The sequence below is a fragment of the Heterodontus francisci genome, chromosome 10 (assembly GCF_036365525.1).
Source record: "Heterodontus francisci isolate sHetFra1 chromosome 10, sHetFra1.hap1, whole genome shotgun sequence".
NCBI classification, from domain to species: Eukaryota; Metazoa; Chordata; class Chondrichthyes; order Heterodontiformes; family Heterodontidae; genus Heterodontus; species Heterodontus francisci.
This window is the reverse complement of record NC_090380.1, coordinates 83372146-83399732: the sequence shown is the minus strand read 5'-3', so window position 1 is coordinate 83399732 and position 27587 is coordinate 83372146. Positions and strand designations below refer to the sequence as shown.

The window sequence follows — 27587 nt, the reverse complement described above, 5'->3', positions numbered from 1 at the left end:
GACAGAGCGCGAGAGAGAGAGAAGGGGGACAGAGCGCGAGAGAGAGAGAAGGGGGACAGAGCGCGAGAGAGAGAGAAGGGGGACAGAGCGCGAGAGAGAGAGAAGGGGGACAGAGCGCGAGAGAGAGAGAAGGGGGACAGAGCGCGAGAGAGAGAGAAGGGGGACAGAGCGAGAGAGAGAGAGAAGGGGGACAGAGCGAGAGAGAGAGAGAAGGGGGACAGAGCGAGAGAGAGAGAGAAGGGGGACAGAGCGAGAGAGAGAGAGAAGGGGGACAGAGAGAGAGAGAGAAGGGGGACAGAGAGAGAGAGAGAGAGAGAGAGAAAGGGGACAGAGAGAGAGAGAGAGAGAGAGAGAGAGAGAGAAGGTGGGACAGAGAGACAGAGAGAGTGAAGGGGGGGACAGACAGAGAGAGAGAGAGAGTGAAGGGGGGACAGACAGAGAGAGAGAGAGAGAGTGAAGGGGGGACAGACAGAGAGAGAGAGAGAGAGTGAAGGGGGGACAGAGAGAGGGAGAGAAGGGAGGACAGAGAGAGCGAGAGAGAGAGAAGGGGGGCAGAGAGGGAAGGGAGAACAGAGACTGGGAGGGGGGGATAGAGAGAGAAATAGAGAGGGGGGACAGAGGGGGAGTGAGAGAGGGAGGGAGAGAGAGAAGGGGGAACAGAGGGAAAGAGAGAGAAGGGAGGAGAGAGAGAGGGAAGGGAGAACAGAGAGACTGGGAAGAGGGATAGAGAGAGAAACAGAGAGGGGCGGCAGAGGGGGAGAGAGAGAGAGAGGGACAGAGTGGGGGGGGCGACAAAGAGAGAGCGAGAGATGGGGGCAGAGAGAGGGAGAGAGAAGGGAACAGAGAGGGGGAGAGAGAGAGGTGGGCAGAGATAGAGAGGGGGGAACAGAGAGAGAAAGAGGAGGGGGACACAGAGCGGGGGAACACAGGGAGAGAGCGTGAATAAGATCATTCCTGACAGATGGACATCTATCCGGCATACTCTGCATTGCTATAACATTTGTGCTGGCAAATGTTGACTCGTGTAAGCAAATATTGCCAAGTATTTCACTAAATCAGTACCAACATAGTGAAGAGAAAGTAAGTTAATAAATTATTCTTCTCATTTAAAGCTTCTTCACAAAAATGTACATTTGTTATTGTTTTGATAAGTGGTAAGATCAATTTTTAATGCCTTTATCTTTCCAAAATTGTGTCACGACCCCTATGTAAGACAAAAATTGTAATGTCGCCCCCTCGTGAAATGGCTGGACAACCCAGATCTACAAGATACATTGGAGTACCTCGCCACGGCTTCATCAACAGCACGTTTCAAACCTGCAACTTCTACCACCTAGAAGAACACATGGAAATGTCACCACCTGCAAGTTCCCCTCCAAGCCACACACCATACTGACTTGGAACGATGTCACTGCTCCTTCACTGTCACTGGGTCAAAATCCTGGAACTCCCTCCCTAACAGCACTGTTGTTGTACCCACCCCATATGGACTGCAGCGGTTCAAGAAGGCGGTTCACCACCACCTTCTTAAGGGCAGTTAGGAATGGGTAATAAATACTGGCCTTGCCAGCACCACTTAGATCTCAAGGACGAATTAAAAAAAAAAGAGATTTGTAACATGAAACAAGCAAAGGATACTCAGGAGTATAAGAGTTAACATCTATTATTCTTTCCCCTTCCTTGTTCAGACAAAACCTCAAAGGTTTCATTGCAAGCGTCACCAGCGCAAGATGTCGAAGAGGGAACAAATGTTACACTGTCATGTTCGGGTGATGGGTACCCTCCACCAGACAAATTCATCTTCAGCAAAAATGTAAGGCAAATATAGTACATTAGTCTTAATTTGTCCTCCATTTAATTAATGATTTTATTTTAGTTCCTTTTTCTCCTTATTTGTAAATGCCATATACCCTTCTCCCAGTTAAGCCCATTCTTGCCCCTTCATTTGCCTTGTAAGTGGTTGATTTAGAAACAACAGAAATCCAACTTAATTTGGTCTCTGCAGTTTCTCTGAGGGTTTTGCCAGTCTCCCACAGGAGTTAGGGCAGGAAATTAGCAGAACTCCAGTGGGATTTAAGACCTTAATAAGAACACCTACATGTATAATAGCTTCATAAGGTAAACATACACCTATATGTATATGTGTGAATTTACACCTATATCTAAAAATGCAAATTTAGAATCTTGAGAACACAATATGGTTTAAAAAAAATAACCACACATCTACGGATGGGATATTATACATCACTGTTAAGGTCTTCATTCACATCAGTAAATTGTTTTTATGATTGGTATGTGTCCTTGCAGACAGCAGACTTTGAATATGTTGTGTTTCATTTGTTGCATGCACATTATAATGATCAGATGTATGTTGAATATATGCCTACTATACGAAATTTGTAGGGAGAGGAGAAAGCTTTTGGCACTGACCAATATGAGCTGATTAATGTGACGCAAGAGGATACCGGTGAATACACATGTTCACAACAAGATAACCCTGACCTAAAGGATCCTGTTAACATCACTGTACATTGTAAGTGATTTTTTAAAAATAGAAATAGTTATGAATTTCTTTTGTCCTGATTTATTAAATTTGAGTACATGTATTTCCTGTAATGCCTACGTTTTCCTGTCATGGAAACGTAGATGCATTTAGTCATTTTGTATGAAGTGCGGACTGTCTCTGATCAAGTTCATTGTAGCAACTCATCTTGGCAACAAGGTCCTGAAAAGGTTTTCTGCCTGATTGGGAGAATTTAATTTGCCTGTCAAAGTCATCAAAATGAAAAATAAATTGTCTGAGACTTGGACGTTTTTAAATGAATGCCTGAAAAGAATATGGGGAATTTAGACAATTCCCAATGGATCTAAGTCCATAAGACAAAACTGCCAATAATTCAACTTAATTTTCCACAATCTCTAAGAGTAGGTAAAATCAGTATATTTCTATTTATTATTTTTCTGCATAAACAAACATTAGTCGTCAGAAAAAAAGCAACCATGGGATTATAGGGGCAGTAGCAGCATGGACAAAATTGGCAGAGTCAGAAAGTAGAGAGTAGTGGTGAACAGTTGTTTATTAGATATTCATTTCTGTTGATGTTGCTGGAAATTAAAATTGGGAGAGATGTAAAACTGGCTGACGTCTCACTATCACCCATTTTACACCATTGCACAAAGTTAAAATTATTCCTGGGGGTTAAAGAACATTTAAAATTCTACTCCTTATTGCCACTCATTGCTGGAATTGCATATGTGTGGATGTTGGTTGATAACAGGATTGGATTCAACTGTACTACTTTCCTTAGGTTTTCCATTCTTTATAACTATCCAATGACCACTGTTGGAAAGGTACAGGATATTAGGCAATGATTACACTGGGCTTGGCTGTAATTCTGTTCATAGTGAAATAACCTGCTAATATTCAGGACTCTCATATGTAGACCGGCCCCTTGATTGAGGTACCAGATGATGCCTTGGTCCTGAGAAACTATACCCTGGCAAGGAGGCAACAACTTCAACTGAGATGGGAAAGAGAGAGCATAAATTCTGCAGAGACAATCAGCAACATAAAATGTTCCTCACCCTTAGAAACCCTGGGTTTTAATCTGGCAAACAAGTGACCTGGAAATGTAGGGGAATCTGATATGGTGGAGAAATGATCACTTATAAATATCCTATTATTAACAGACTTGGCCTTGACTATGAATCCTAGTGAAAACATCTCCAAGATGGTTGGGGAGAATATAACCCTGGAATGCATCGTGGTCTCCTCTGGAACTGTGGATGTTACCCTGATGAAAGTAAGCTGATGAATATTGCTTCCAACCTATGCTAAACAACTAGAATTAGTGCTCAGGAATTTGTTCAGGGAGTTAATGTGATGTGTCAAAGAAGTGAGGAGTGACCATCCCAAAATTTAGAATCTTAAGGAGATGAACCTCTCAAATGCTGCAAAGCACTTTCTCAAATTAAACCATCTTTACTTCAATGGTTGCTCGTGCTTCAATAATAATTTACTAAACTCTGGGAGGTTACTTCATATTTTCAGTTTTACTTTCTTTCCTTCTCCTTTCTGTAAACGACTTCGAGTAGATTTTAACCAAAGGCAGAGATCAGGTGGACAGAATGTGCTTGCCACTCACCCATTGTTGCCACCTTGAGGCCTGGGTCATATTTACATTCTGCCAGTGACCTGTGGCCACCAAATAGGTGTTCAACTGAAGCTCCTTGGTTCTGGGAAGATAGGAAATTGACCAGCTCCCACGTTGAGCCGGCCGATAATCGGAGCCTGCGGGAGGTGGGAAGTAATTGGTGGAGGTCTTTGAATGGGCTGGTAGCGTTTTTCTTGTGGGTCCTGGATGACCACACTTTGTTCATTTGTACCTCAAAATTGCAGTCAGTGACATATGCTTGTCATATATGGTGACAACTGGAGCAACAAAGTACATAGGGCAGAGAGTGGTTCAATGCTATTTTTGGGCCACTATTGCCATGTTTGCACTGAGCTGAGAGTGTTGAAATTAGCCATCTTTAAATCATGTAGCAATCATATCTCTCTCTCACTCTGCCTCTAGTTTCTGTTCTTTTTCATTGTTATTTTTTCCTGATTTTTTTTTTTGTCCCACTTTTTCTTTTCCACCCCTTATTCTTTGAGAAAATCGCATTTGGGATACAGTATATGAGTAATTTGAGACATGCCATACCATAAATGTAGCATGCTTTGGAGGAAAATATGACTTTAGACCTGTGGTTTCTCAAAGCTCTCCACCATCCATTGGTGTCTTTCTCGCTTCATGCGATTGCTATGATGAGTCAGTGACTCCATTATTGCGGTATCATGCGACTATCAGGATGGACGATGTTCAACAGGGTGGACCTTGATCTTTTTTTTTGTCTTGCATTTCTTTTGTTCCTGTATTTTTTTTCCCCTTTTCCTTTCTATCCTTCTTCCTTGATTTTCTTTCCCTCATTTTCTCTCATTTACCCTTACATTTCCTTCCTTTGCCTTTCCTCTCCCTCTCTTTTATGAACAAACAAAAATAGGAGCAAGAAAAGACCATTAGGTACATCAGTGCTCAGCTTATGCATTGTAAGTTGTGGTGTCTTGCACTACCCTTTCCAGTTGCTTGTAAAGCTAATTTATGGGAAGACCTAAACCAGGTCAATTTCAGGAAAAATGCTGGCTGGGAAATTTCTCCTGACATATTAACTTAATCAAGCAAATTTCAAGAGATCATTTCTTCCCATAGCAATTAATGAACCTCCCCCCGCCCCCCCCCCCCCCCCCCCCAACTCTCTCTCTCTCTCTCATCTGTCACCCAGCACCCCTCCCTACCCTCCCACAACCTCCAGCCAATTTGTTCTAATATCCTATTCTAACGTTCCCCTGGTATTCTATCCATCACTTCTTATCATCCTTGGTTTTTCTCTGCCTCTTTTTCTCTTTTCATTCGGCTATGAAATGCTTGGTTTACTCTCTGTGGCTAATATCCTGTCTCTCTCTGCAGTGAATCATAAGCAGAACCCAGGATTAATCATTCCAAGGCACAGCACATTGGAACTTGAACATTACTGTACCAGATAGTTGGCATCAAGGGGATCTAATACACTCAACTCATAATTTGAATAATGCGCTAACCAGCTGGGTATGGCTATAGTTGCTACCAAGTACAGTGTTATAGCGTTGCATGGCTCAAGAGGAGATCTCAAAGGTATTGAGTGGAAGATAGAAGGGGGCAGCTGTTCCATCTGTTTATTCATTTTAAGTACCTAAGGATGCTGGTGGGTGTAAACTTTAGCGATGAAGTGCACTTTGGTCTTCCTTAAGAAAGCAAAGTCCCAATGCAGGTTCAGTAATTCCTCCTGACTCCCCAAAGCCTGTCCACAAGGCACAAGTCAGGAGTGTGATTGAATACTCTCCACTTGCCTGGATGGGTGCAGCTCCAACAACACTCAAGAAGCTCGACACCATCCAGGACAAAGCAGCCCGCTTGATTGACACCTCATCCACAAACATTCACTCCCTCCACCACCGACGCACAGTGGCAGCAGTGTGTACCATCTACAAGATGCACTGCAGCAACGCACCAAGGCTCCTTAGGCAGCACCTTCCAAACCTGCGACCTCTACCAACTAGAAGGACAGGAGATGCATGGGAACACCACCACCTGAAAGTTCCCCTCCAAGCCACCAACCATCCTGACTTGGAACTATATCGCCGTTCCTTCATTGCCACTGGGTCAAAAATCCTGGAACTCCCTTCCTGGCAGCACTGTCAATGTACCTACCCCATATGGATTGCAGCAGTTCAAGAAGGCGGTGCACCACCACCTTATGAAGGGCAATTAGGGATGGGCAATAAGTGCTGCCCTAGCCAGCAAAACCTACATCCCATGAACGAATTATTAAAAGCATTCAGTTGTCTGCCAGATGAATGCGTGGTCTTGATGTTTCTGGCTGGTAGAGGTGGTCACCTGGTTCAGGGTTTTCTTGGAGGCAGTGATGCAGATGGTTTTCTCCCTGGAGTTGCTGTCTGCAGCAATGATAGCCCTGGATGTTTCTCAGCCCGCAGACAGGGTTCGAAACTTAGTGTTGCCTAGAGAGAGAGATAGAGAGAGAAGACCCCCTTGGGTCCCATTCTCGTTAACTCAAAGCTTGTCTGATGTGTCCAAAATAAACACAGATGGAGAGGCTGTCACATGATTGCCCCAGCGTATTCTGTTTTGCACTTTAATGAGTTCCAAGTCTAAGAATTCCAATCTCTCTCAGTTCTTATTGTTTCAATGTTTACCCCTTGAGGTTCATCTCCACTAGTGTTAATGTTCCAAGATAGCTCTGAATGTCTTGCTAATGAAGGCAATACTGGGTAGTGTTCAAACTGCTGAAGCCATTGTTCTGGATGAAGGCTATTCCGAAATGCGTCTCCACCTTGATATCTTGGAATGTGAGGTATTTCAACGCAAATTACAACGGCCATCTTAGCTGCTTTCTTTTTAAAAAGTTGAATTTAGGTTTCCAGCTAACATTTTCAAATTTAATTTCCAACCAATAAATTGAAAATCCTCATTCAGCACAGCACTTTCATGACACCTCCACTCCATGCGGAATGAAATGTGACAACAGGAGCATTTTATTACAAGGTCACAGGTTTAAAAACAAGAAACTGTGCACACACATTCATCCTCAAACACTCACTTCTCAATCTCTCACTGCCATAGCTATTCTCTGGTTTAGTTTTCATCTGGGATGATTCTGCGTTGAGTTAGACTCTGGACAACACTTGAGCTGTCACATTGTTTTTCCTGCAGTGTGGGTAATTTTTAAGTGGTAGGGTTGCAAAAGCAGGCTCCATCGAAATAGCCTTGCAGTTTGATTTTTGAACTTCTCCAGAAAGGATAAAGGATTCTGATCGGTATAGACGACAGACTCCGTATATCCATTTTAGACATAGACCTCAAAGTGCTGGAGAGCTAGCAACATTCCCAGTGCTTCCTTTTCCACAGTAGAATACCTCTTTTGGCATTGGTTTAATTTTTTGGAGAAGTACCCAACTGGTCTCTCAATGCCTGTCTCATCATCTTAGAGCAGGATGGTACCTACCCCTAGATCACTAGCATCAACTGCCACTTTAAATGGTTTATTGTAATTTGGAGCTGCAAGCACTGGCTCATTGCTTTAGATGGCTTGTAGCCTCTCACAAGCTGTTTGGCATCTATCTGACCATACTGCCTTTGCTCTTTTCTGCAGTAAGTATGTCAGTGGGGCGGCTATAGTGCTGAAGTTTGAGACAAACTTGCGACAAAACACACACACACACATCCCCAAAAATTGCATTATTTCCCATTGGGAGCAAGTATCAAAAAGGAATACCATGGTGCACAGAATACTAGGGGAGATAGTAGGGAATAGTAAGTTATTAAGTGGGGTCAGAGTAAAGGTGAAAGTAATAAAGTCTGAATCAGGGTTAATGTGCATGTATGTGAATGCACGGAGTATGGTTAGTAAGACTGGTGAGGTACAGGCTAAGATTGCCATGTGGAAGTATGGTGTTTTGGCTATAACAGAAACCCAGCTCAAAGAAGGGCAGGACTGGGTGTTAAATATTTCTGGATACAAGATGTTCAGGAAAGATAGGAAAGGGGAAAAAAAGGGGGAGGGGTGGCAGTATTGATTAAGGAGAGCATTGCAGTGCTGGGTAAAAAGGATGTCGCAGAGGGGTCGAGGACAGAATCAACTTGGCTAGAGTTAAGGAAGAACAAAGGTGCAGTTACATTGCTCGATCTCATCTATAGGCCACCAGCTAGTGGGAAGGATGTGGAGGAACAAATTTGCAAGGAAATCACAGAGAGGTGCAAAAATTATAGGGCAGTTATAATGGGTGACTTGAATTATCCAAACATAGACTGGAATATTAGCAACGTAAAGGGCAGTGAGGGACAAGAGTTCCTAGAGTGCGTTCAGGAAAATTTTTGACAACAGTATGTTGCTAGTCCAACGGGAAAGAAGGCACTGCTAGGTCTGGCTCTTGGGAATGAGATGGGCCAAGTGGATCAAGTATCAGTAGGAGAGCATTTAGGGGATAGTGATAATTGTATCATAAGGTTTAGGGAGACTATGGAAAAGGACAAAGAACAATCCAGGCTAAGAATAATTTACTGGGAGAAGGCCAACTTCGCTGGGGTAAGAATGGAGTTGGGGTGAATAAATTGGAGTCAAAAGATGGCAGAAAATCTGGTAGATGAACAATGGGCTACCTTCACAGAAGAGATAGTTCGGGCACAGTCAAAGTGTTTTCCCTCGAAGGGAAAAGTAGGGCAAACAAATCCAGAGTTCCCTGGATGACAAAAGAGATAGAGATTAAGATAAAGAAGAAAATGTGTGTTTATGACAGATGCCAGGTAGAAAATACTATTGAGAACCAAGTTGAATATAGAAGGCCCAGAAAGGAAGTGAAAAAGCAAATAAGGGAAGCAAAGAGAGAGCATGAAAAGAGACTGGCAGCTAGCATTAAAGGAAATCCCAAAGTTTTCTATGGGCACATAAATAGTAAAACGGTGGTAAAAGGAGGAGTGAGGCTAATTAGGGACCAGAAAGTGGATTTACACATGGCGGCAGAGGGCATAGCTGAGGTATTAAATGAATACTTTGCATCTGTCTTGAGCAAGGAAGAAGATGCAACCCAAGTGTTACAACCAGGTGAGAAAGGTGTCTAGGGGTCTTTTACTGCCTTCACCTGGTCTTATTGTAACAGGGTTTGATTTTTAACACACTGTATTTTGAGCTCCCCTTTGGTGAATCCTTGTTCATCACTTTCCAATTATAAGGCAAAGAAATGAACATAAACAGACTTTCTTAGGTTGAAGGAAGAAAAGTGAAATTTATTAAATCTTAAACTTAAACTCGATTATAGTTAACACCTATGGATATAAGACATGCCCACGCTAGCATGCACACATGATACACACATGCAAATACAGACAGAAAAGGGCAGAAGAAAAATAAAATGGAGAGATTTGAGGCAATCTCTGAAGAGTTTTTTTTTTTGCTGTGCTTCGAGCTCACTGTAGTCCTTTTGTAAGTAGTCTTTTTGTTGGGACCCCATATTCTTCTTAAAACTTGTACACTGTAGGAGACTTTTCTGTCTTGGGGTCATAGAGTTATACAGCACAGAAACAGGCCCTTTGGCCCATTGTGTTCGTGCTGGCCATCAAGCACCTATCTATTCTAATCCCATTTTCCAGCACTTGTCCCATAGCCTTGTATGCTATGGCGTTTCAAGTGCACATCTAAATTTTTCTTAAATGTTGTAGTGTGTTCCAGATTCCAACCACCCACTGGGTGAAAAAAATTTTTCCTCAAATCCCCTCTAAACCTTCTGCCCCTTACCTTAAATCTATGCCCCCTGGTTATTGACACCTCCGCGAAGGGAAAAAGTTTCTTCCTATCTATCCGATCAAAGCCCCTCATAATTTTGTATACCTCAATCAGTTCCCCCTCAGCCTTCTCTTCTCTAAGGAAAATAACCCTAGCATATCCAGTCTCCCTTCATAGATGAAATGCTCCATCCCAGGCAACATCCTGGTGAATCTCCTCTGCACCCTCTCGTGCAATCACATCCATTCCTATAATGTGGTGACCACAACTGTACACAGTACTCCAGCTGTGGCCTAACTAGCGTTTTATACAGCTCCATCATAACCTCCCTGCTCTTATATTCTATGTCTCGGCTAATAAAGGCAAGTATCCCATATGCCTTCCTAAACACCTTATCTAACTGTGCTGCTGCCTTCAGTGATCTATGGACACGTACACCAATGTCCCTCTGACCCTCTGTACTTCCTGGAGTCCTACCATCCATTGTATATTCACTTGCCTTGTTAGTCCTCCCAAAACGTATCACCTCACACTCTCAGGATTAAATTCCATTTGCCACTGCTCCGCCCATTTTGCCAGCCCATCGATATCATCCTGTAAACTAAGGCTTTCCTCCTCACTATTTACGACACCACCAATTTTCGTGTCATCTGCGAACTTACTGATCATACCTCCTATATTCACGTTTGAATGATGTGTCTTCAATGGGTTCCGAAGCTAGTAAGAGCAAGATGAGAGCAGACAGGAGAGAGGTGTTCTCAATCCAGGAGAAAACAGACTTCTGATTTCAAATTCCTTCTTGGAAGTTCAAATTCAAAAAACTCCAACAGTCATCCAGCCATGTGACCAAACCAGTCCGACCATATCTGTTTGTGTATTCGGCCATTTTAGCAGTTAACCTGGAATGCTAGCCTTTCTACCTTTAACATCTGGTAATCAAAAGTCCATTGTGGATTAAATTGGAGCAGGGAATATCCCTTTGTTCTTTGAAGTACTGTCTGTGTATGCTAATGTCTCTCTCCAAACAAAGTCTCCAATTGTTTTTTTTAAAGCAAGTTCTTGTTTCACCAACAACTGTTTCAAATCAATGTTCATGTAGCAAAATTAATTTTCCTCATTCTTGGCAGGTGGGGGGGGGGGGGGCTTGCCTGACACCAGGCAATGTTGAAAGAGGAGGTAAGTCGGACCCTAGAGGCGTTTAAATTGATAAAGAGGAAGTATTAGATAGGCTGTCATTAATTAAAGCGGATAAAGCATCAGGACCGGATAAGATGCATCCAAGGATACTGAGGGAAGTGAGGGTGGAAATAGCAAAGGTACTGGTCATAATTTTTCAGTCTTCCTTAGACTCGGGGGTGGTGTCAGAGAACTGGAGAATTGCAAACTTGTTCAAAAAAGGGTGTAAATATAAGCCCAGCAACTACAGGCCAATCAGTTTGATTTCGGTGGTGGGAAAACTTCTAGAAAGAAGTCTAGAAGGACAAATTTCTTTACTCAGAGGGTTGTGAATCTTTGGAATTCTCTACCCCAGAGGACTGTGCAAGCTCAGTCACTGAGTATGTTTAAAGCAGAGATTAACAGATTTCTAAATGCCAATGACGTAAAGGGATACGGGGATAGTGTGGGGAAAAGGCATGACAGTATTGATTGGCGGGTCAGGCTCGATGGGTTGAATGGCCTATTCCTGTTCCTTAAAAAAAAAAATTCAGGACAAAATCAATAGTCACATGGACAAATGCGAGTTAATTAAGGAAAGCCAGCATGGATTTCTTAAGGGAAAATCATGTTTAATTAACTTGCTGGTGTTTTTTGAGGAGGTAACAGAGAGGGTCGATGAGGGCAATGTTGTTGATGTGTACATGGACTTTCAAAAGGCGTTTGATACAGTGCCACACAACAGATTTGTGAGCAAACTTGTAGCTCATGGAATAAAAGGGACGGTAGCAACATGGATACAAAATTAGCTGAGTGACAGGAAACAAAGAGTAGTGGTTAATGGATGTTTTTCGGGCTGGAGGAAGGTTTGCAGTGGAGTTCCCCAGGGATCAGTGTTGGGACCCTTGCTTTTCCTGATATATATTAATGACCTAGACCTTGCTGTACAGGGCACAATTTCAAAGTTTGCAGATGATACAGAACTTGGAAGCATTGTGAACTGTGAAGAGGATAGTGTAGAACTTCAAAAGGACATAGACAAGTTGGTGGAATGGGCAGACAGGTGCCAGATGAAGTTCAATGCAAAGAAATGTGAGGTGATTCATTTTGGTAGGAAGAACATGGAGAGACAATATAGAATAAAGGGCACAATTCTAAAGGGGGTGCAGGAGCAGAGGGACCTAGGTGTATATGTGCATAAGTCATTGAAGGTGCCAGGACAGGTTGAGAGAATGTTTAATAAAGTATACAGTATCCTGGACTTTATTAATAGGGGCATAGAGTATAAGAGCAAGGAGGTTATGTTGAATGTGTATAAGACACTAGTTCAGCCTCAGCTGGAGTATTGCATCCAGTTCTTGGTGCCGCGCTTCAGGAAAGATGTTGAGGGCATTGGAGAGAGTACAGAAAAGATTCACAAGAATGGTTCCAGGGATGAGGAATTTCTGTTATGAAGATAGATTGGAGAAGTTAGGACTGTTTTCCTTGGAGAAGAGAAGGCTGAGAGGTGACTTGATAGAGGTGTTCAAAATCATGAGGGCTCTGTACAGAGTAGATAGAGAGAAACTTTTACCACTCGTGTGAGGATTGAGAATGAGAGGGAACAGATTTAAAGTATTTGGTAAGAGAAGAAAAAGTGACATGAGGAAAATCTTTTTCACGCATCGAGTGGTTAAGGTCTGGAATGCACTGCCTGAGAACATGGTGGAGGCAGGTTCTATTGAAGCATTCAAAAGGGAATTTGACAGTTATATGCAAAAGAAGAATGTGGAGAGTTGTGGGGAGTAGCCGGGGGAATGGAACTAAGGGAATTGCTCTTTCAGAGAGCCAGTGTGGACACGATAGGCCGAATGGCCTCCTTCTGCACTGTAATGATTCTGAGATTCTGGTCATCGGGACGGGAAAATCCATCAGCTTCTGTACTTTTTCTGCTCTGGGCAGCACTCGCCCTTGACCTGTAACATGCCCTAGGAAGGTTACCTGAGCTTCAGCAAACTTGCTAAAGGGACGGTAACAACATGGATACGAAATTGCAAGATGTACCATTAGGTCAGCTGACTGTAAGATCGGAAGATGGCTTCTAATTGGTCTAGGTGGTTCCCCCCAGGTCTTACTGTACACTAACAAATCATCCAGGTACATTACACAGTTGGGTAGGCCAGCCACTACCTGGTTCATCAGCCTTTGGAAGGTGGCTGGGGAATTCCTTAATCCAAAGGGCATCACTCGGCGCTGGTATAGGCTGTATGGGGTGTCAAAAGCTGAGATTCCTTTGGCTCGGGGTGTTAAGGGAATCTACTGGTATCCTTTTAGCAAGTCTATCGTGGTTATGTAGGGAGCATTTCCCACTCTATCAATAATGTTTTCCAGGTGAGGAATTGGGTAGAAGTCAGCTCTGGCCACTGCATTAACCTTCCTGTAAATCAATGCAGAGCCTTGCTGAGCCATCAGGCTTGGGCATCAGCAAAATAGGGGAACTCCAGCTGCTCTGGCTGGGCTCAATCAGCTTGTACTCTGGCATATAGTGAATTTCCTCCTGAACCTGGGTCAGTTTCCTGGGATCTAGGCGATACAGGTTTCATCTTATAGGAGGAGTCTCTCCGACATCTACATTGTGTAGGGTTAGGGTTGTGCACCCTGGTCTGTCCCTGCAGATCTCTTTAAATGCTGTGAGCAGCCTTATTAGAGCTCCTCTCTGTTCTGCATCTAAATAGGTGAGTAATTTATTATACATAAATAATTTAATAATAGGAGTCTAATTTTCCTAACATTTCAGTGTTAGCTAACCAAACAGTAGGGGGTTCAATTTGGGAATCCTCCAGCCCCTCCTCTAACTCATCCTGTCTTTTTCATCCTCCTCTTTTCAGACAGCCTGACAGACCTGGCCTTGTTTGTCCCCTTCCTGGCTGTGATACTGCATAACATCTGTGGTACAGCCTTTGTTTTTTTGTATGGTCTGGAGTGTCAATTAAATAGTTCTCCCTGCCAATTCTCTTTACTATTTTATAGAGGCCAGTGAAACAGGCTTTCAGGGGTTCGCCCTGTATTAGGAGTAGGACGAACACATGGGGCTGAATTTTACCAGCCCCTCAACACGGGGGGCCTGTAAAATGCCTCTGGGAGAGGCCTGCCAAGGGCCTTGACGCTGGGAAGGCCCCATGGCGGCGGTGGTGAGGCCATGTGGCGGACTCCCGCCGCTCGGCGACAGGAGCAGGATTCAAATATTTAAATGAATGTTAATTAATGAATTAATGACCTACCTGCTTCCATCGGCCGTCCCACTGTGATATTCCGATTGGTTGCCGTGACTCCCGCGATCCGAGGCAGAACACTGGTTGGGAGGAGGGAGCAGGTACTTTTTCAGGGCGGTGGGGGGGCGGCGGGTGTGAAACCTTTTTGATTGGTCTAGGGGTGGTGGGAAGGGGTAAAGTTTAAACTTTGGCAGGTGGGGAGGGGTTCAGGATCCCAAGGTAAGTTTATTTTTTGTGTGAGGGGAGAGGGCAAGTTATAAATTGTTTAGTCATTGGGGGTGGTGGGGGAGGGGCTTGAAACTTTTATTAAAGTTTTTACGAAAAATTTATAATGCCTCTCACTTTAAAAATTCAAATTTAATGGAAGGGCTTGAAGCCCTTTAAAAATGGCACCTGCACATTGGTACCCATGTCATCAAGTGGGGGGGTGCGGGGAGCGGTCCGCCCCGGCCATGTAATACACGGCAGCACGGCGGAGTAAAAGTCGCATGTATGGGCCGCCATCTTAGAAGTTTGCTGATTCAGCCCATGGTCTCCGGGCTGAAATGTTCTGGCCTTGGCATGTTTATCTGCCTGCCTTTTCATAGCTGTCTGGGAGGATCTTAGGTGCTCCTGAGCCATAGCACAGGCACTCGTGAGCTGCTCCTGGAACATGAAGATGTAGTCTAACAGGGAAAGCTCATCCCTGTGTTCCAGAAACCTCTCCTTGATTAGTTTAAGAGAATCTCTCACTTCATGTCCATTTGCTAATTCAAAGGGACTAAAGCCAGTGGACTCACTGGGTGAGTCCGTTGTGGCAAACAGGAGAAATTCCAGCCCTTTATCCCAGTCATGGGGGTACTCATAGCAATATGTCGATCGTTGTCTTTAGGGTCAGGTCATACCCTTCCAAAGCCCCTTGTGACAGTGGGTGGTAGGCTGAGGACTTTAGCTGGGTTATACCCAGAATACCCATGAACTTTTGAGAAGTACTGGACATAAAAATCATGCCCTGATCCAACTGGATCTCAGCAGGTAGCCCATATCGGGTAAAGAATTGGATTAGCCCCTCCACCACTACCTTGGCAGAGATAGTTCTTAGGGGAATAGCCTCTGGGAATCGGGTAGCCACATCAATAATGGCGAGAATACTGGTAGGCCCTTTTTTTTCAGCAGGGGTCTCACACAATTCACCAGCACTTGCCCCAAAATCTGGTATGGGAATTAGGGGGGCAGGTTTTATTGCAGGTTGGGGCTCCCCCCAACCTGGCACGTTTGGCAAGTTTTACAGAACTCCACCACAGCTTTGTGGAGATGTGGCCAGTCAAAATGCTGTCTTATGCGGGCTTGGGTTTTTCTTATACTGAGATGTCCAGTTTGTGGGCTATTCTTAGCATTTCCTTACGGTACCTCAGCAGCATCACGGTTTGCTGAACCACTGTCCACTTTTGGTCCGCAGGTCTGTGAGGAGATCTCCACTTCCTCATCAGCACCTCATCCTTTAAATAGTAGCACTCTGGGACTCCCTTTGCTTCGGCTTCAGTTTGGGCAGTCTGTGCTAACTTTTTTAATACTGGGTCAGCTTGCTGAGCCTCGACCACGGGAGATCTGTTAAACACATCCTTTGGGTCCTTTAACTTCCCAAAGAAGATTTCAGGTAACCAGACAGGAAGGTCATCTGTCTGCAGTGTCAGCCTCTTCTGACTGAGCTTGTTTGGCCATGGACTGGGTCACCACACAGTCAGGGAAGATGCTGGGCAACTTCTCCTGTAATTGCTCTGTCTCCCTGTCCTCTTTTGGTCTCTCTAAAACCACTGGGGAAGCTACCACCTTCGCCCCTGCAAGATTATTACCCAGGAGCAAGTCATCCACAGGTAATCTAGGGACAATCCCCACAGTTACCAGTTCTGAAACAAGCTTGCCATCCAGGTGCACCTGATGTAAAGGTATGGGCATATACCTTCCTCCGATACCGTTTACTAACACTCTAGCATTCAATGCACTCTCGGGGGAAAGGTCATGCCTTTTCTCAGCAGAAGGAATTGGGTGGCCCCTGTATCCCTAATTATGACTATGGGCTTGCTTACCTCACTCGAGGGGTATGTAGTCGCTTTTTCTTTGGGACACAAAATCCTGGTAACTCTCTGGGATTTTGTTACGTTTTCCTGCACTTACAGCGGTATGTTACTGAATCTTACTGCCTCGGTTAAAGCTACAGCCTGGTCTGCTGTGCTTTCCATCAGGGCCCCTTTTCCTGCACTGGTCTGGTGTGCCCTGATTAATCCTACTGGTTTTCCCCGTAATTTCCAGCAGTTAGCTCGAAGGTGACCTGTCTTGTTCCAGAGGAAACACGTAAGCTTTCAGTCTTTGCTCCTACTCTCAGCAGCATCCTTTCTGGCCTGAGGAGGGCACCCTGTCTGTCCAGCTTTCTGTTCTCGTCCATGGCTATTCAGGCTGCTATCACCCTCCCACCCTTTATCCTCTTTGGGTTTTTGGAGGTGACTAGGGAATGGTTTCCCTTGGGGTAAGGGCTTGTGGACAAGCGTAAACCCATCAGCCAGGGTTGCTGCCTGTGTGGCTCCTGAAACCTTTTGTTCCTCCAAGTGGGTTTTGATGGAAAGGGGAAGCGAGTTTTTGAACTCCTCAAGAAGGATTACCTCTCTGAGGTTTTCATATGTGGGCTGTATCTTGAGTGCCAATATCCATTGGTCAAAACTGAGTTGCTTAACTCTTTCAAACTCGAGGTAAGTTTGTTCAGGCTGCTTACGGAGGGTTCGGAATTTTTGGCGGTACGCCTCCGGTATCCACTCAGGATAGCATTTTTGGTCATCTCATAGTCTGATGAACTCTCATTAGGCAACAGTGAATAAACTTCATGGGCTTGTCCTCTTAGTTTGCTCTGCAATAACAGTGTCCAGTTCTCTGCTGACCACGTCAGTTGTTTCGCAAGCTTTTCAAAAGAGATGAAAATGCTTTCACATCCCCCTCATTGAACTTTGGTATCAATTGGGAGAACTTTAAGATCTCAGCACTCAGTCATGAGCTTGGAATAGTTCACCCACTAGCGGTGACTTCCCTGGGTGCATTGAGTTTTCCCCTAGTTAGTTCAAGTTGCCTTAACTCTCTTTGGAAAGCTTTCTTTTTCCCTTTCCTGAAACTCTCTCCGCTTTCTCCTTCTGGAAAGCTCTTTTTCTTTTTCTTGGAATTCTAATTCTAGTCTCCTCTGTTCTAGCTGTATCTTAGCTAATGTTACCCTATCTGTTTCCAACTCTAAACCTTGTCCGAGTCCTCAGTTTCAAGTACAAAACGGTTGGCGAGATGTTTTAGGATTTTGGGTTTCTAGCCTTTGGCTGGATAGTAATCCCTAACTGCCCAGCTACATTCCTCAACTCTTCAATAGATAGGGCTTTTAATCTGTCCCAAGTTACTTCACTCTGATCTAGGAAAGTACTAGCTTTGAATGTGGGCATTTTAGTATTCTAGCACAGAAAACCACAAGAAAAGAAGTTTTAAAATTTTGCTAGTTTTTGCTGGTTTCGGTTTCCTACTTGTCTTTGGATTTTGATCCCAGATGCGAGCCCCTAAATTTCTGTTACGATCAGGTGAGGAGGGGTCAAAAGGCTCCCCTCTTATCCCTCTCCTTGTCTGACTGCAACAGGGTTTATTTCTTTTAAACAGTGGATATGCTTACTAAATCAGTGTGTGCTTAACCTTTAATGTGCTATGATCATTAAAGAACCAATTGGATGAGTTGTTTTGAGTTTAAACAAGAAAGAGGTTAGTTTATTGTACTTAAAATCAAAACCCAATCTAAGTAAGAATAATAAACTATGCTCCAACATTCATATGCGCACCCACACGAGAATCACACTTGCACACAATTAGGTTACAGAGTGAAGAAGGATAGTTTGGTTGGATTAGAGTCCAGAACAAATAAAATAACATACAGTATGTGGAGTCCAACTGAATTAATGGTCTTGAAGTTCCTGACTGGTAGAGGTGGCCACCTGGTTCTGGGTTTACTTGGAGACAGTAATGTAGATGGTTTTCTCTCTCGAATTTCTGTCTGCAGCAATGATTGACTTGGATGTTTTGAGCCCACAGACAGGGTTCAAAACTTAGCGTTGCCTGGGGAGACAGAGTCTGACCCCCTTGGGTCCTGTACTGGTTAGCTCAAAGGGTGTCTGATGTATCCAAATTGCTATGTGTAGGTTCTTTGACTATGCTGAAATCAAATGTTTGTTGTAATCCTGATGAGCCAGCTTTGAGATTTGGGACCACACTGCTGGAGACCGGAATTAAGAATCCTGCCGAATGTGCTGAGTTCTCTAGCCTAAGTGAACTTTTGGTACAAATAATGATTGTATACAGGCTGACAGTTGATTTTATGTGGTGCACAGATATTTGGGGTTCCTATGTGGGCTGTGGTCAATCCTTGCACTTCTGTTTGTTCCAGAAGACAAATCTAGGCCTGTTTTAATATAGCATATTTCTGACATGTTCTTTCTGTATTTCAGAATGATGAGGTTTACCAAAATCCCTACACGGTGGAGTCACTGCAGTACATGCATTCTGGTCCTTATACCTGCTTAGCTAAAATAAAGGAAGTGAAAGACATGAAGAGAGAAAAAAAAGTAACAGTACGAGTGGAAGGTAAAACAAACTCATTCATGTAGCACCAATCAGGTCCATCTTACTGTTTTATGGCTATTTTCTCCCCTACTTCTTTGAAAGCGGTAACTCTGATTTATAATTCTGAGTACCAGTCATCTGCTGGTACCTCATGAGGTATCTCACTCTTTATGTATAAATTTGTACGTGGGTAACATTGTGACTTTAGATGGAATTTTAGCTGAGCCCAATCCTGCCGTCATCTGACAACCAGTATAGGGCAGGATTGTCAGTGAGTTAGCTGTGCAGACATTCAGACTGCACCACAGAATCATAGTGGTCTGCAATGAAACATCCAGGTCCAATGCTCGGGTTCCGAGTCACAGTGCCAGGCGACAGTCCAAGATCGGGTGAGAGAACTTTAAAAGGGGACTTTGATGGATAATGGTGCACTGGATTGGAAAAGCGGGGAGAGAGGGCGACCTCTAGCGAAAGGCAGCTCGGGAGTTGGGCGGAGTCGGCAGCCATTACTCAACTAGACTGCGGAGAGAAAGCGGGGGAACTCCCGGAAAGTATGGGAAACCCCAAAAAGAGCTCAAACACCTCCATTAAAGTCTAAACGATTATAAAGAAAGGGGAACACCCTAAAAAGGCTAACAAAGCCTAGGAAAACAAAATGGATTTGAAATTTAGAATACCTGAAAGCTTCCACAATCAGGAAGGACCCAGTCAGGTACAAAATTGGTCCTTATGGAGAAGAAGATTCTTACAATTTAGGATAGCTCCTGAGCTGCATACTGAATCAGAAGCTGAACAGGTAAATACCCTCTAATACTCTAAGGGTGCAGTTGTGGATGACGTGATTATGAGGTAAGGAATAAACAAGGTTTTTCATAAATTTGAGGATGTGCTACAACCCTACGACAAATATTTCAATTTACGTAGTTACAAAATCCTGGAAAGAGCAAAATTTAGCAAGCGAGTCCAGTAGGTAGGCGAATCCGTAGATTCTTCCATAAATTATCTGTACAGATTGGCTGAGGGATGTGACTATGGAGAATTGAAGGCGGAACTGATAAGAGACTGAATAGTTGATGAGTCTGTATAAGATCTCTCACAGTTGAAAGATGACCTTACACTTGAGAAGGCAATCCAGATCATACGACAGGCGGAAATCCGAAGACAAAACAGAGCCATTCTGCAGGCTGAAGAGAAGCCTTGGATTAGAAGAAATCCAATGGCTGTACAGTTCTTGAAGTCAAAGACAGAGAGGCAATCTATTGAGAAGAAGACACACAGGTGAGAAGGTGCCATGACACCAGGAGACCGTGCCAGTGCCACGGAGCCAGAAAGACCCACAGACGGGAGCAGTGTCCTGCTAGTAAAGCAGAATGTTTCAACCGTAAAAAGACAGGCCATTCTGGAAAAATGTGCCAGAGTAAGGTCTCTTTGTTCAAAATCACAAAGCGAAAGACCTTCACACAGAGAGCGGTGAATAAAGTGCATCAACTTCCAGCAGGAAAGGATCTAGGAGATTTCTTTGGAGAAATTAATAACCCAGATTGAGGATTTTGGACGGCGGACATTTATATAAATGGACAGCTGTCGAATTTCAAATTGGACACAGGTGCTAGTGTCACAGTTCTGTCAGACCAAGAGCCATGGTTGATGAGACATTGCCTACAACTGGCAGACACACAGATGCATGGTCCAGGTGGGACCCAATTGAAAGTGAAGGGTTAGCTTCAAGCAACTCTCCAATATAGATGAAGAAAAATTATGGAAACCCTATACATCTTGCAAAACCAAGAAGTTTCCCTCCTAAGTAGAAAAATGTGCTTAAACCTGCATCTGATCAAGAAAATTGATGAAGTTAAACAGCCACAGGTAAAAAGTCACTTTCAAGCAGACTATCCAAAACTTTTCACCAGTCTCGCAAGACTCAAGATAGAGTATAGAATCACACTTAAAGAAGATGCCAGACCAGTGTCTATCTTTACAGACAGGAAGATACCTCATCCATTGATTAACCAAGTTGAAGGCCAGCTGGAAGAGATGACCAGGATCAGAGTAATTTCTCCTGTTACAAAACCAATGGAGTGGTGTTCGGCTATGGTTCCAGTCACAAAATGAAATGGTATTCTTTGTATCTGTGTGGATTTATCGCAGCTTAACAAAGCGGTGGTGCGGAAAATTCATCCAATGGCCACAGTGGATGACAGCTTGGCTAAATTGTCTCCGAGCATCATGTTTACCAAGCTTGATGCCAATAATGGGTTCATTAGATAAGACCTCGAGATTACTAACTGCATTTACAACACCATTCAGGAGGTTTTGTTTCAGTTGGTTACCATTTGGGGTAACTTCCGCACCAAAGAAATTCCAAAGATTTATATTTAACATCTTAGAAGGGCTCAAGGGAGTTATTTGTCACATGGATGACATCCTGGTACATGGGTGGTCAGTAGAGGAACATGACCAAAGAGTTCGAGCAGTTGTACAACGACTTCAAGAAGCAGGGCAAACACAGAACAAGAAGTACAAATTCTCCGAGACATAAATTCGTTTCTTGGGATATATAGTAAACAGTAAAGTTATAATGGCAGACCCACAGAAGACATGAGCTATTACAGAATTCCCTACTCTTACTTCTGTTCAACAGCTCCAAAGATTCCTTGGAATAGTGAATCAGTTATCCAAATTTCTACTTCATTTAGCGCAGGTAACGGAAACTCTAAGACAACTTCACAAAAAAGATCAAACATTGTGCTGGAGTTCACATCAAGAACAAGCATTCCAGAAGATTAAAGAAATTCTCATATCACTGGACATCTTGGCACACTATAACTGTGCACTAGCAACAACGATAACTGCAGATGCCTTCTCTATGGGGTTAGGGGCAGTCCTTTTCCAGGATCAACCTGATGGTTCTCGCAGACCTATATACTAGACATCTAGAGCTTTGTACAAGACAGAGACAAGGTATGTGGTAATTGAAAAAGAAGCACTTGCCGTCACATGGGCATGTGAGAAATTTTCTGCTGTATTGTGGGATTGAGAGTCGTCATCTCGACAGACCATAAACCTTTGGTATCTTTGTTAGATGAAAAGGAGATTGCAAAAATGCCTCCAAGTTTTCAAAGGTTTTGTTTAAGATTGATGAGACATACTTATGAGATCGTATATGTCCAGGGAAAGATGCAGACATCTGCTGATGCACTATCAAGAGCGACGGTAGACCATCTGACACAACAAAATGTGAATTTTGTGGATGAGATAGGGTCATATTCGCAATGTACTGCACAACAATCGCTGGCAAGTATACAGAAACTGCAAGAAATTTGTCGTGCCCAAAAACCTTGACATGTCTCTGCAAACAACTCCTCTAGTCAACAAGGCTCCTACTGTTTACTTAGCTTAAGACATGTGACATCCAGTTAGGGTTTGTTTTTAAATAAAATCTCAAGTTCTTCCAGTGACCTTTTTGAAAAAAAAACTCTCTTGGAATCTCTTCAGTCTTTCAAATGAATCCATTTCCATAATTTTTAAACACGAGTCCTCGAAAAATATTTTAAAAATTGAAGCAGTTTCATAACAATACCACATACGATCTCTGGTAGTTTTCATCTCTGTGGATTACATTACCTTCCCTTTCTAGGTCTCGAATCCATACTCTTTTACCTTCATTCAGTTTTGGTAAGTCTCTGGCACAAAATCTTTTGTTGTAATTTTGAGCTCATTGCCTTCTATAACAGTTTTCCTGGTCTCTTACACTCTCGTACTCCCGGACATCCAATCCTGGGAGCAGTGTTTTAGGCAACATAGGAAGTTGCATTCTTATCTTCCTGCCCATCAGTAACTCTGCAAGTGATAATACACACATCAACAGTTTAGCTCGATAAATTAGAAGTGAGGTTGGAAGGTCTCCATTCTTCAATAAGGACGTTATTGGTTCTTACCCCTCTTTCTGCTTCACCATTCAACTGTGGATAATGTGGTGCACTTGTGAGATGTTGAAATCCCATTCTTGTCATTCTTGTGTGAAATATTCATTTGCAAACCGTGATCTGTTGTCTGACAGCACTTTGCCAGCGACACCATGTGTTGCAAAGATGTCTTGTGGAACTCCTATAACTACTTCTGTTGTTGTTGCATACAACTTTCTCACTTCTATCCACCTTGAGATGTAATCAATGATGATTATGTAGGACTTAACATTGAACATGAATAAATCCATACCTAGATGTTTCCATGGTCTGGTCAGAAATTGAGTAGTTATCAGAGGTTCATGCTATTCTGGTCTTTGTATTGCACAGATCTGGCAGACTGGATCACATTTTCGATGTCTTTGGATATTCCTGGCCACCACACTGATGATTGTGCCCTTGCTCTGCATTTTGTTATTCCCATATGGCCTTGAAGTAGACGTTCCGAGATATCGATCTAAGTGAACTGGGAATGACTAGTCCGTTATTATAAACTAACAAATAGTTGACGACTGTGAAGTATTTTCTATATTCATAGAAAGTTTTCATCGTCTTCCCACTAGGATGTCCTTGTGGCCATCCTTGTGTGCAATACTTAGTAAAAATCAACGAAGTCAGCAACCCAGACTTACAAGGAAGACTACTAATCATCCCACTTGGACGAGAACATGATCTGTGAAGTCAGAGACTTGGGCAAGGAGGGTGGGGGAGGGTAGCAGGTAAAGTCAAGAATGTATATATGTTAAAGAAAATATATGGATAAAGACTTGTGGGTGAGATGTAGTATTAAGGACCTGACAGGGTTAATGTTGGAGACAGTGAGAACAACTCTTCCCGTTGTAGTGATGATGATGTAACAATCACATGGTAATGAGCTGTGGAAGAAGAGAGTAGCAGCACAAAGGATGCTAGCTAGAAAGGCTTGTTGAAAGTGTATATAGAGATTTGTAAATAATAAGTTATTAGTTGACTTTATCCAGACTCTGAGACTTTAGCAATAATGCCCTAGTTACGCTACAACTACAACAACAACGCACAACAAATAGGGCTTTTATCATATGAACTATTAAAGGATCTTATTTTACTATTGCTTTACTAGACACAATTTAAGCTGCCTAGAATAAGTTTAAGGTAAGTGAACAATCAGGAATCTAAAGTGTTGAATAATTCAATTCCAAAGTTCAATTCCCAGTTCCGAAGAAGGGTCACTGACCCGAAACGTTAACGCTGCTTCTCTTTCCACAGATGCTGCCAGACCTGCTGAGTGGTTCCAGCATTTCTTGTTTTTATTTCAGATTTCCAGCATCTGCAGTATTTTGCTTTTATGTTAGCAGTGTGGGTTAGATTTCCATTTGCATTGCCAGTGCAGTAATCTGGTGTTGTGGGTCACATGACTAATTGAACTGACATGATTTTCATTCCATTAATTTCAGGGAAATGAGAATCAGTTCAATTATATCGGGGCAGGTGATCTGCCCCACGAGATTACTACTTGGCCAGTGAAGACAATAATCTTATCACTATGTTTCCTTATGTTGGCCTCATTAGTAAACCATTTTTCTATTTGTTACAGGAAAGCCAAGAATAAATAAATTGACAAAGAAGGTCTTGAACAATACTAAAGTGATCAGCTGTGTTGTGGAGGGAGTACCCAAGCCCATCGTCCAGTGGAGCATCAATGGAACAGCTGTAAGTAACAGAGCTGAGGGAGACCACCTCTGTCTTCCATCTGAAGCAAAATTGTAGCCAACAGTGCCTTTTTTGGGATAAATAGAGACATAAGGTACACAAGTCAGCAAGTTATGCTAAAACTATATAAAACATTAGTTTGCTTTAGCTGGAGTATTGTGTCCAATTCTGGGCACCACACTTTAGGAAGGATGTGAAGGCTTTGGAGGTGGGACAGAAAAGAATTATTAGACTGGTTCCAAGGATGAAGGGTTAGTTATGTGAATTGACTGGAGAAGCTGAGGTTATTCTCCTTCGAGCAGAGAAGGTTAAGAGGATATTTGATTGAGGTGTTTAAAATCATGCAGTGTTTAGATAGAATATTAGAGAAAAACTGTTTTCACTGGCTAAAGGGTCAGTAACGTGATAGACAAAAGGACCAAAGGCAACATGAGAAAAAACATTTTATGCAGCGAGTGGTTAGGATTTGGAATGCACTACCCGATAGGGTGGTGGACTAGATTCAATAGCAGCTTTCAGAAGATAATTTTAACAACACTTAAAGGAGCAAAAATTGCAGGGGTATGGAGAGTCAGGGTTGGGAACTGGATTGCTCTTCAAAAGAGCCAGCACAGGCTCAGGTGGCCAAATGGCCTCCTGTGTTGGACTATTCTGAGTTGGAAAACTAAAGGGGTCATTTTCCAACTTCACACTGCTAGTGGATAGTCTCGTCCACTGACTGAGTACATTGGAAGGTCAGGTGCGCTGCAGATTATTTTCTAACTACTTAAAGCGAGTGCTTCCAAATTTCTGATGTGCGCTGTCAGCAGGCAGAGCATCCAACTGGTTGCATGAAGACAGAAAATAACCTCTCTGATAAATGTGAGTAGATTTGACAATGATGATGGCCTTTTTTTTAATTGGCAATTATTTGGAAAGATTTCATTTAGTGTCTTTGTGATTTTATCCTCTGGGGATTGTTTTAAATTCCATGCCAAATCTGATAATGAGCTGTTGGGACGAAAAAGACCCAACTATGATAATGCAGTTGTTGTAAACTAAAGTATATTTCTGTTTGTGCTTTGAAATTACATTTTCAATATTAGTAAGACAGTTGTTACTGAAGCCCTTTGTTTGCTTTTTCAGCAGAGTTTTAAAAGGATTATTTTCAAAGCTTTTTTTTTAAACAAATGATCTTCACTGTCTATTGGAACCTTATTCTCTGTTCCTCTTAAAATCAGGCATTGGGACATGGTTTTAGAACTGTAATTTCCACAGGAGTATTGTTCAGGTTCACACAAGAAAGAATGAAATTTAGGTGAGGAACAGAAGGGCTACCAGTGCCTATAGGTCCTTACCTTGAATACTTCATCCAAATGCCCACAGCTCGAGTGAACATACAAACATTTGAGTTAGGAGCAGGAGTAGGCCACTTGGCCCCTCAAGCCTGCTCCACTATTCAACTAAATCATGGCTGATCTGATTGTAACCTCAACTCCACATTCCCGCCTACCCCCAATAACCTTTCACCCCCTTGCTTATCACAAATCTATCTACCTGTGCCTTAAAAATATTACAAAGCCTTTTGAGGAAGAGAGCTCCAAAAACTCACGACCCTCAGAGAAAAAAATTCTCCTTGTCTCTGTCTTAAATGGGCGACCCCTTGTTTTTAAACAGTGAACCTTAGTTCTAGATTCTCCCACAAGGGGAAACATCCTTTCCACATCCACCCTGTCAAGACCTCTCAGGATTTTATATGTTCCAATCAAGTCGCCTCTTACTCTTCTAATCTCCATAGGCGGTGAATCATGAGATAGTTATAAGGAAGGGAAATCCTGGATGATTTTCTTTGTTTTCCTCCCTTTCCCAGGGGAGTGAAGGCTAATTGTGCCATCAACATGCCACCTTGAACAAACCTGCCTAGATTTTATGGTTCAGTTCTACATTGTGTAGTGCCTTTATAAATGAGCCATTAGGGAGTTCCCTTTAGGGTCTGAAGGAATGTGTCCAATAATTTGCAGATTTTTGCTGTGGGCACAATAGGATTTGAGTGGAGCCTTCCTAAACTCATGTCAACTACCTGATAGAACAAAGAGACATCCATCTCATCATTCAGAGCTGAATTTGAACCTAGATTCCAAATGTGAAGTGACAGTAAACCAAATTTAGCAGTCGTGTGCGTATGGAATGGAGCCTGGCTAGATCAGAGCACATGTCAGAGATAGGACTATAACACCATAGTGCTGATTCTCTGACCCACACTACTGTTGAGCAAAGATTCATGCTCGGAGCCCTAACATGCTCTCTGAAGTCCACCAGTTTCAGAATCCACAAATACTGTGCAGTCCCAAAATTTGAATATGAAATGGAAATATTTTCATTGCAGTCCAGAGAAGAACGAGTAAAGGACAGGAGATCACAGTGGTGCCACAAGATTACAGTACAACCTTCAGAGAACATTACAGTAATGTGCACAGCCGTAAACACCTATGGACAGGATCAAGATACAGTGAATCTAACTGCCAGTGAGTATTCTGCAACATTTTGCAAATAAAGTGGGCGGCGGCTTATTGAACGTGTCAACTGGCCTAATAAAAGCCCAAGTGCAATGTTTTTGATATTCAGCAATAGTGTCCCATTTACACTGTGAAAGTGTTACTGAAAGTTTTGATGAATAATTTTCAATTATTCAAAGGGCAGTGCTTTCCCACAGTTCCTCATGTATTTCAGTGTTCACAAGCCCCATCTTTCTGACTGGCCATGTACTGTGTACTGAAGATTGATTTGATAATAGTATAACTTGATGGAGAACATTTCTGAGGCACTTCATCTGATGAAGTGGCAGCAAAGCACCCACTTCAGTTCAGCATTTCCGCCAGTAATGCAGAATTTTTCATTATTATTTGAATCCAGGCAGCTACCATTGACCAAAAGGGAAGCAGGATGCTAAAAATTCCTTTTTATCTTCACACGCACAATTGATTCCATAATGTTGCTCACTAAGAGTTTTATTTTGACTGTTCTTGATTATGTCCTGTGAGCTGTCTCTCACCTCTCTCCA

At 42.9% G+C, this 27587-nt stretch overlaps 1 protein-coding gene across 4 annotated transcripts in view; it reads left to right on the top strand.

Moving 5' to 3' along the window:
- alcama (activated leukocyte cell adhesion molecule a) overlaps nucleotides 1–27587 on the top strand; it is a 316807-nt gene that overhangs the window by 270740 nt on the left and 18480 nt on the right. For all 4 annotated transcript variants that reach the window (XM_068040899.1, XM_068040901.1, XM_068040900.1 and 1 more), the window contains 6 exons: nucleotides 1689–1813; nucleotides 2404–2533; nucleotides 3691–3803; nucleotides 18779–18914; nucleotides 24432–24547; nucleotides 26913–27051. In XM_068040899.1, coding sequence (XP_067897000.1) covers nucleotides 1689–1813; nucleotides 2404–2533; nucleotides 3691–3803; nucleotides 18779–18914; nucleotides 24432–24547; nucleotides 26913–27051 — 759 coding nt within the window. The remainder of the gene's footprint in view (nucleotides 1–1688; nucleotides 1814–2403; nucleotides 2534–3690; nucleotides 3804–18778; nucleotides 18915–24431; nucleotides 24548–26912; nucleotides 27052–27587) is intronic.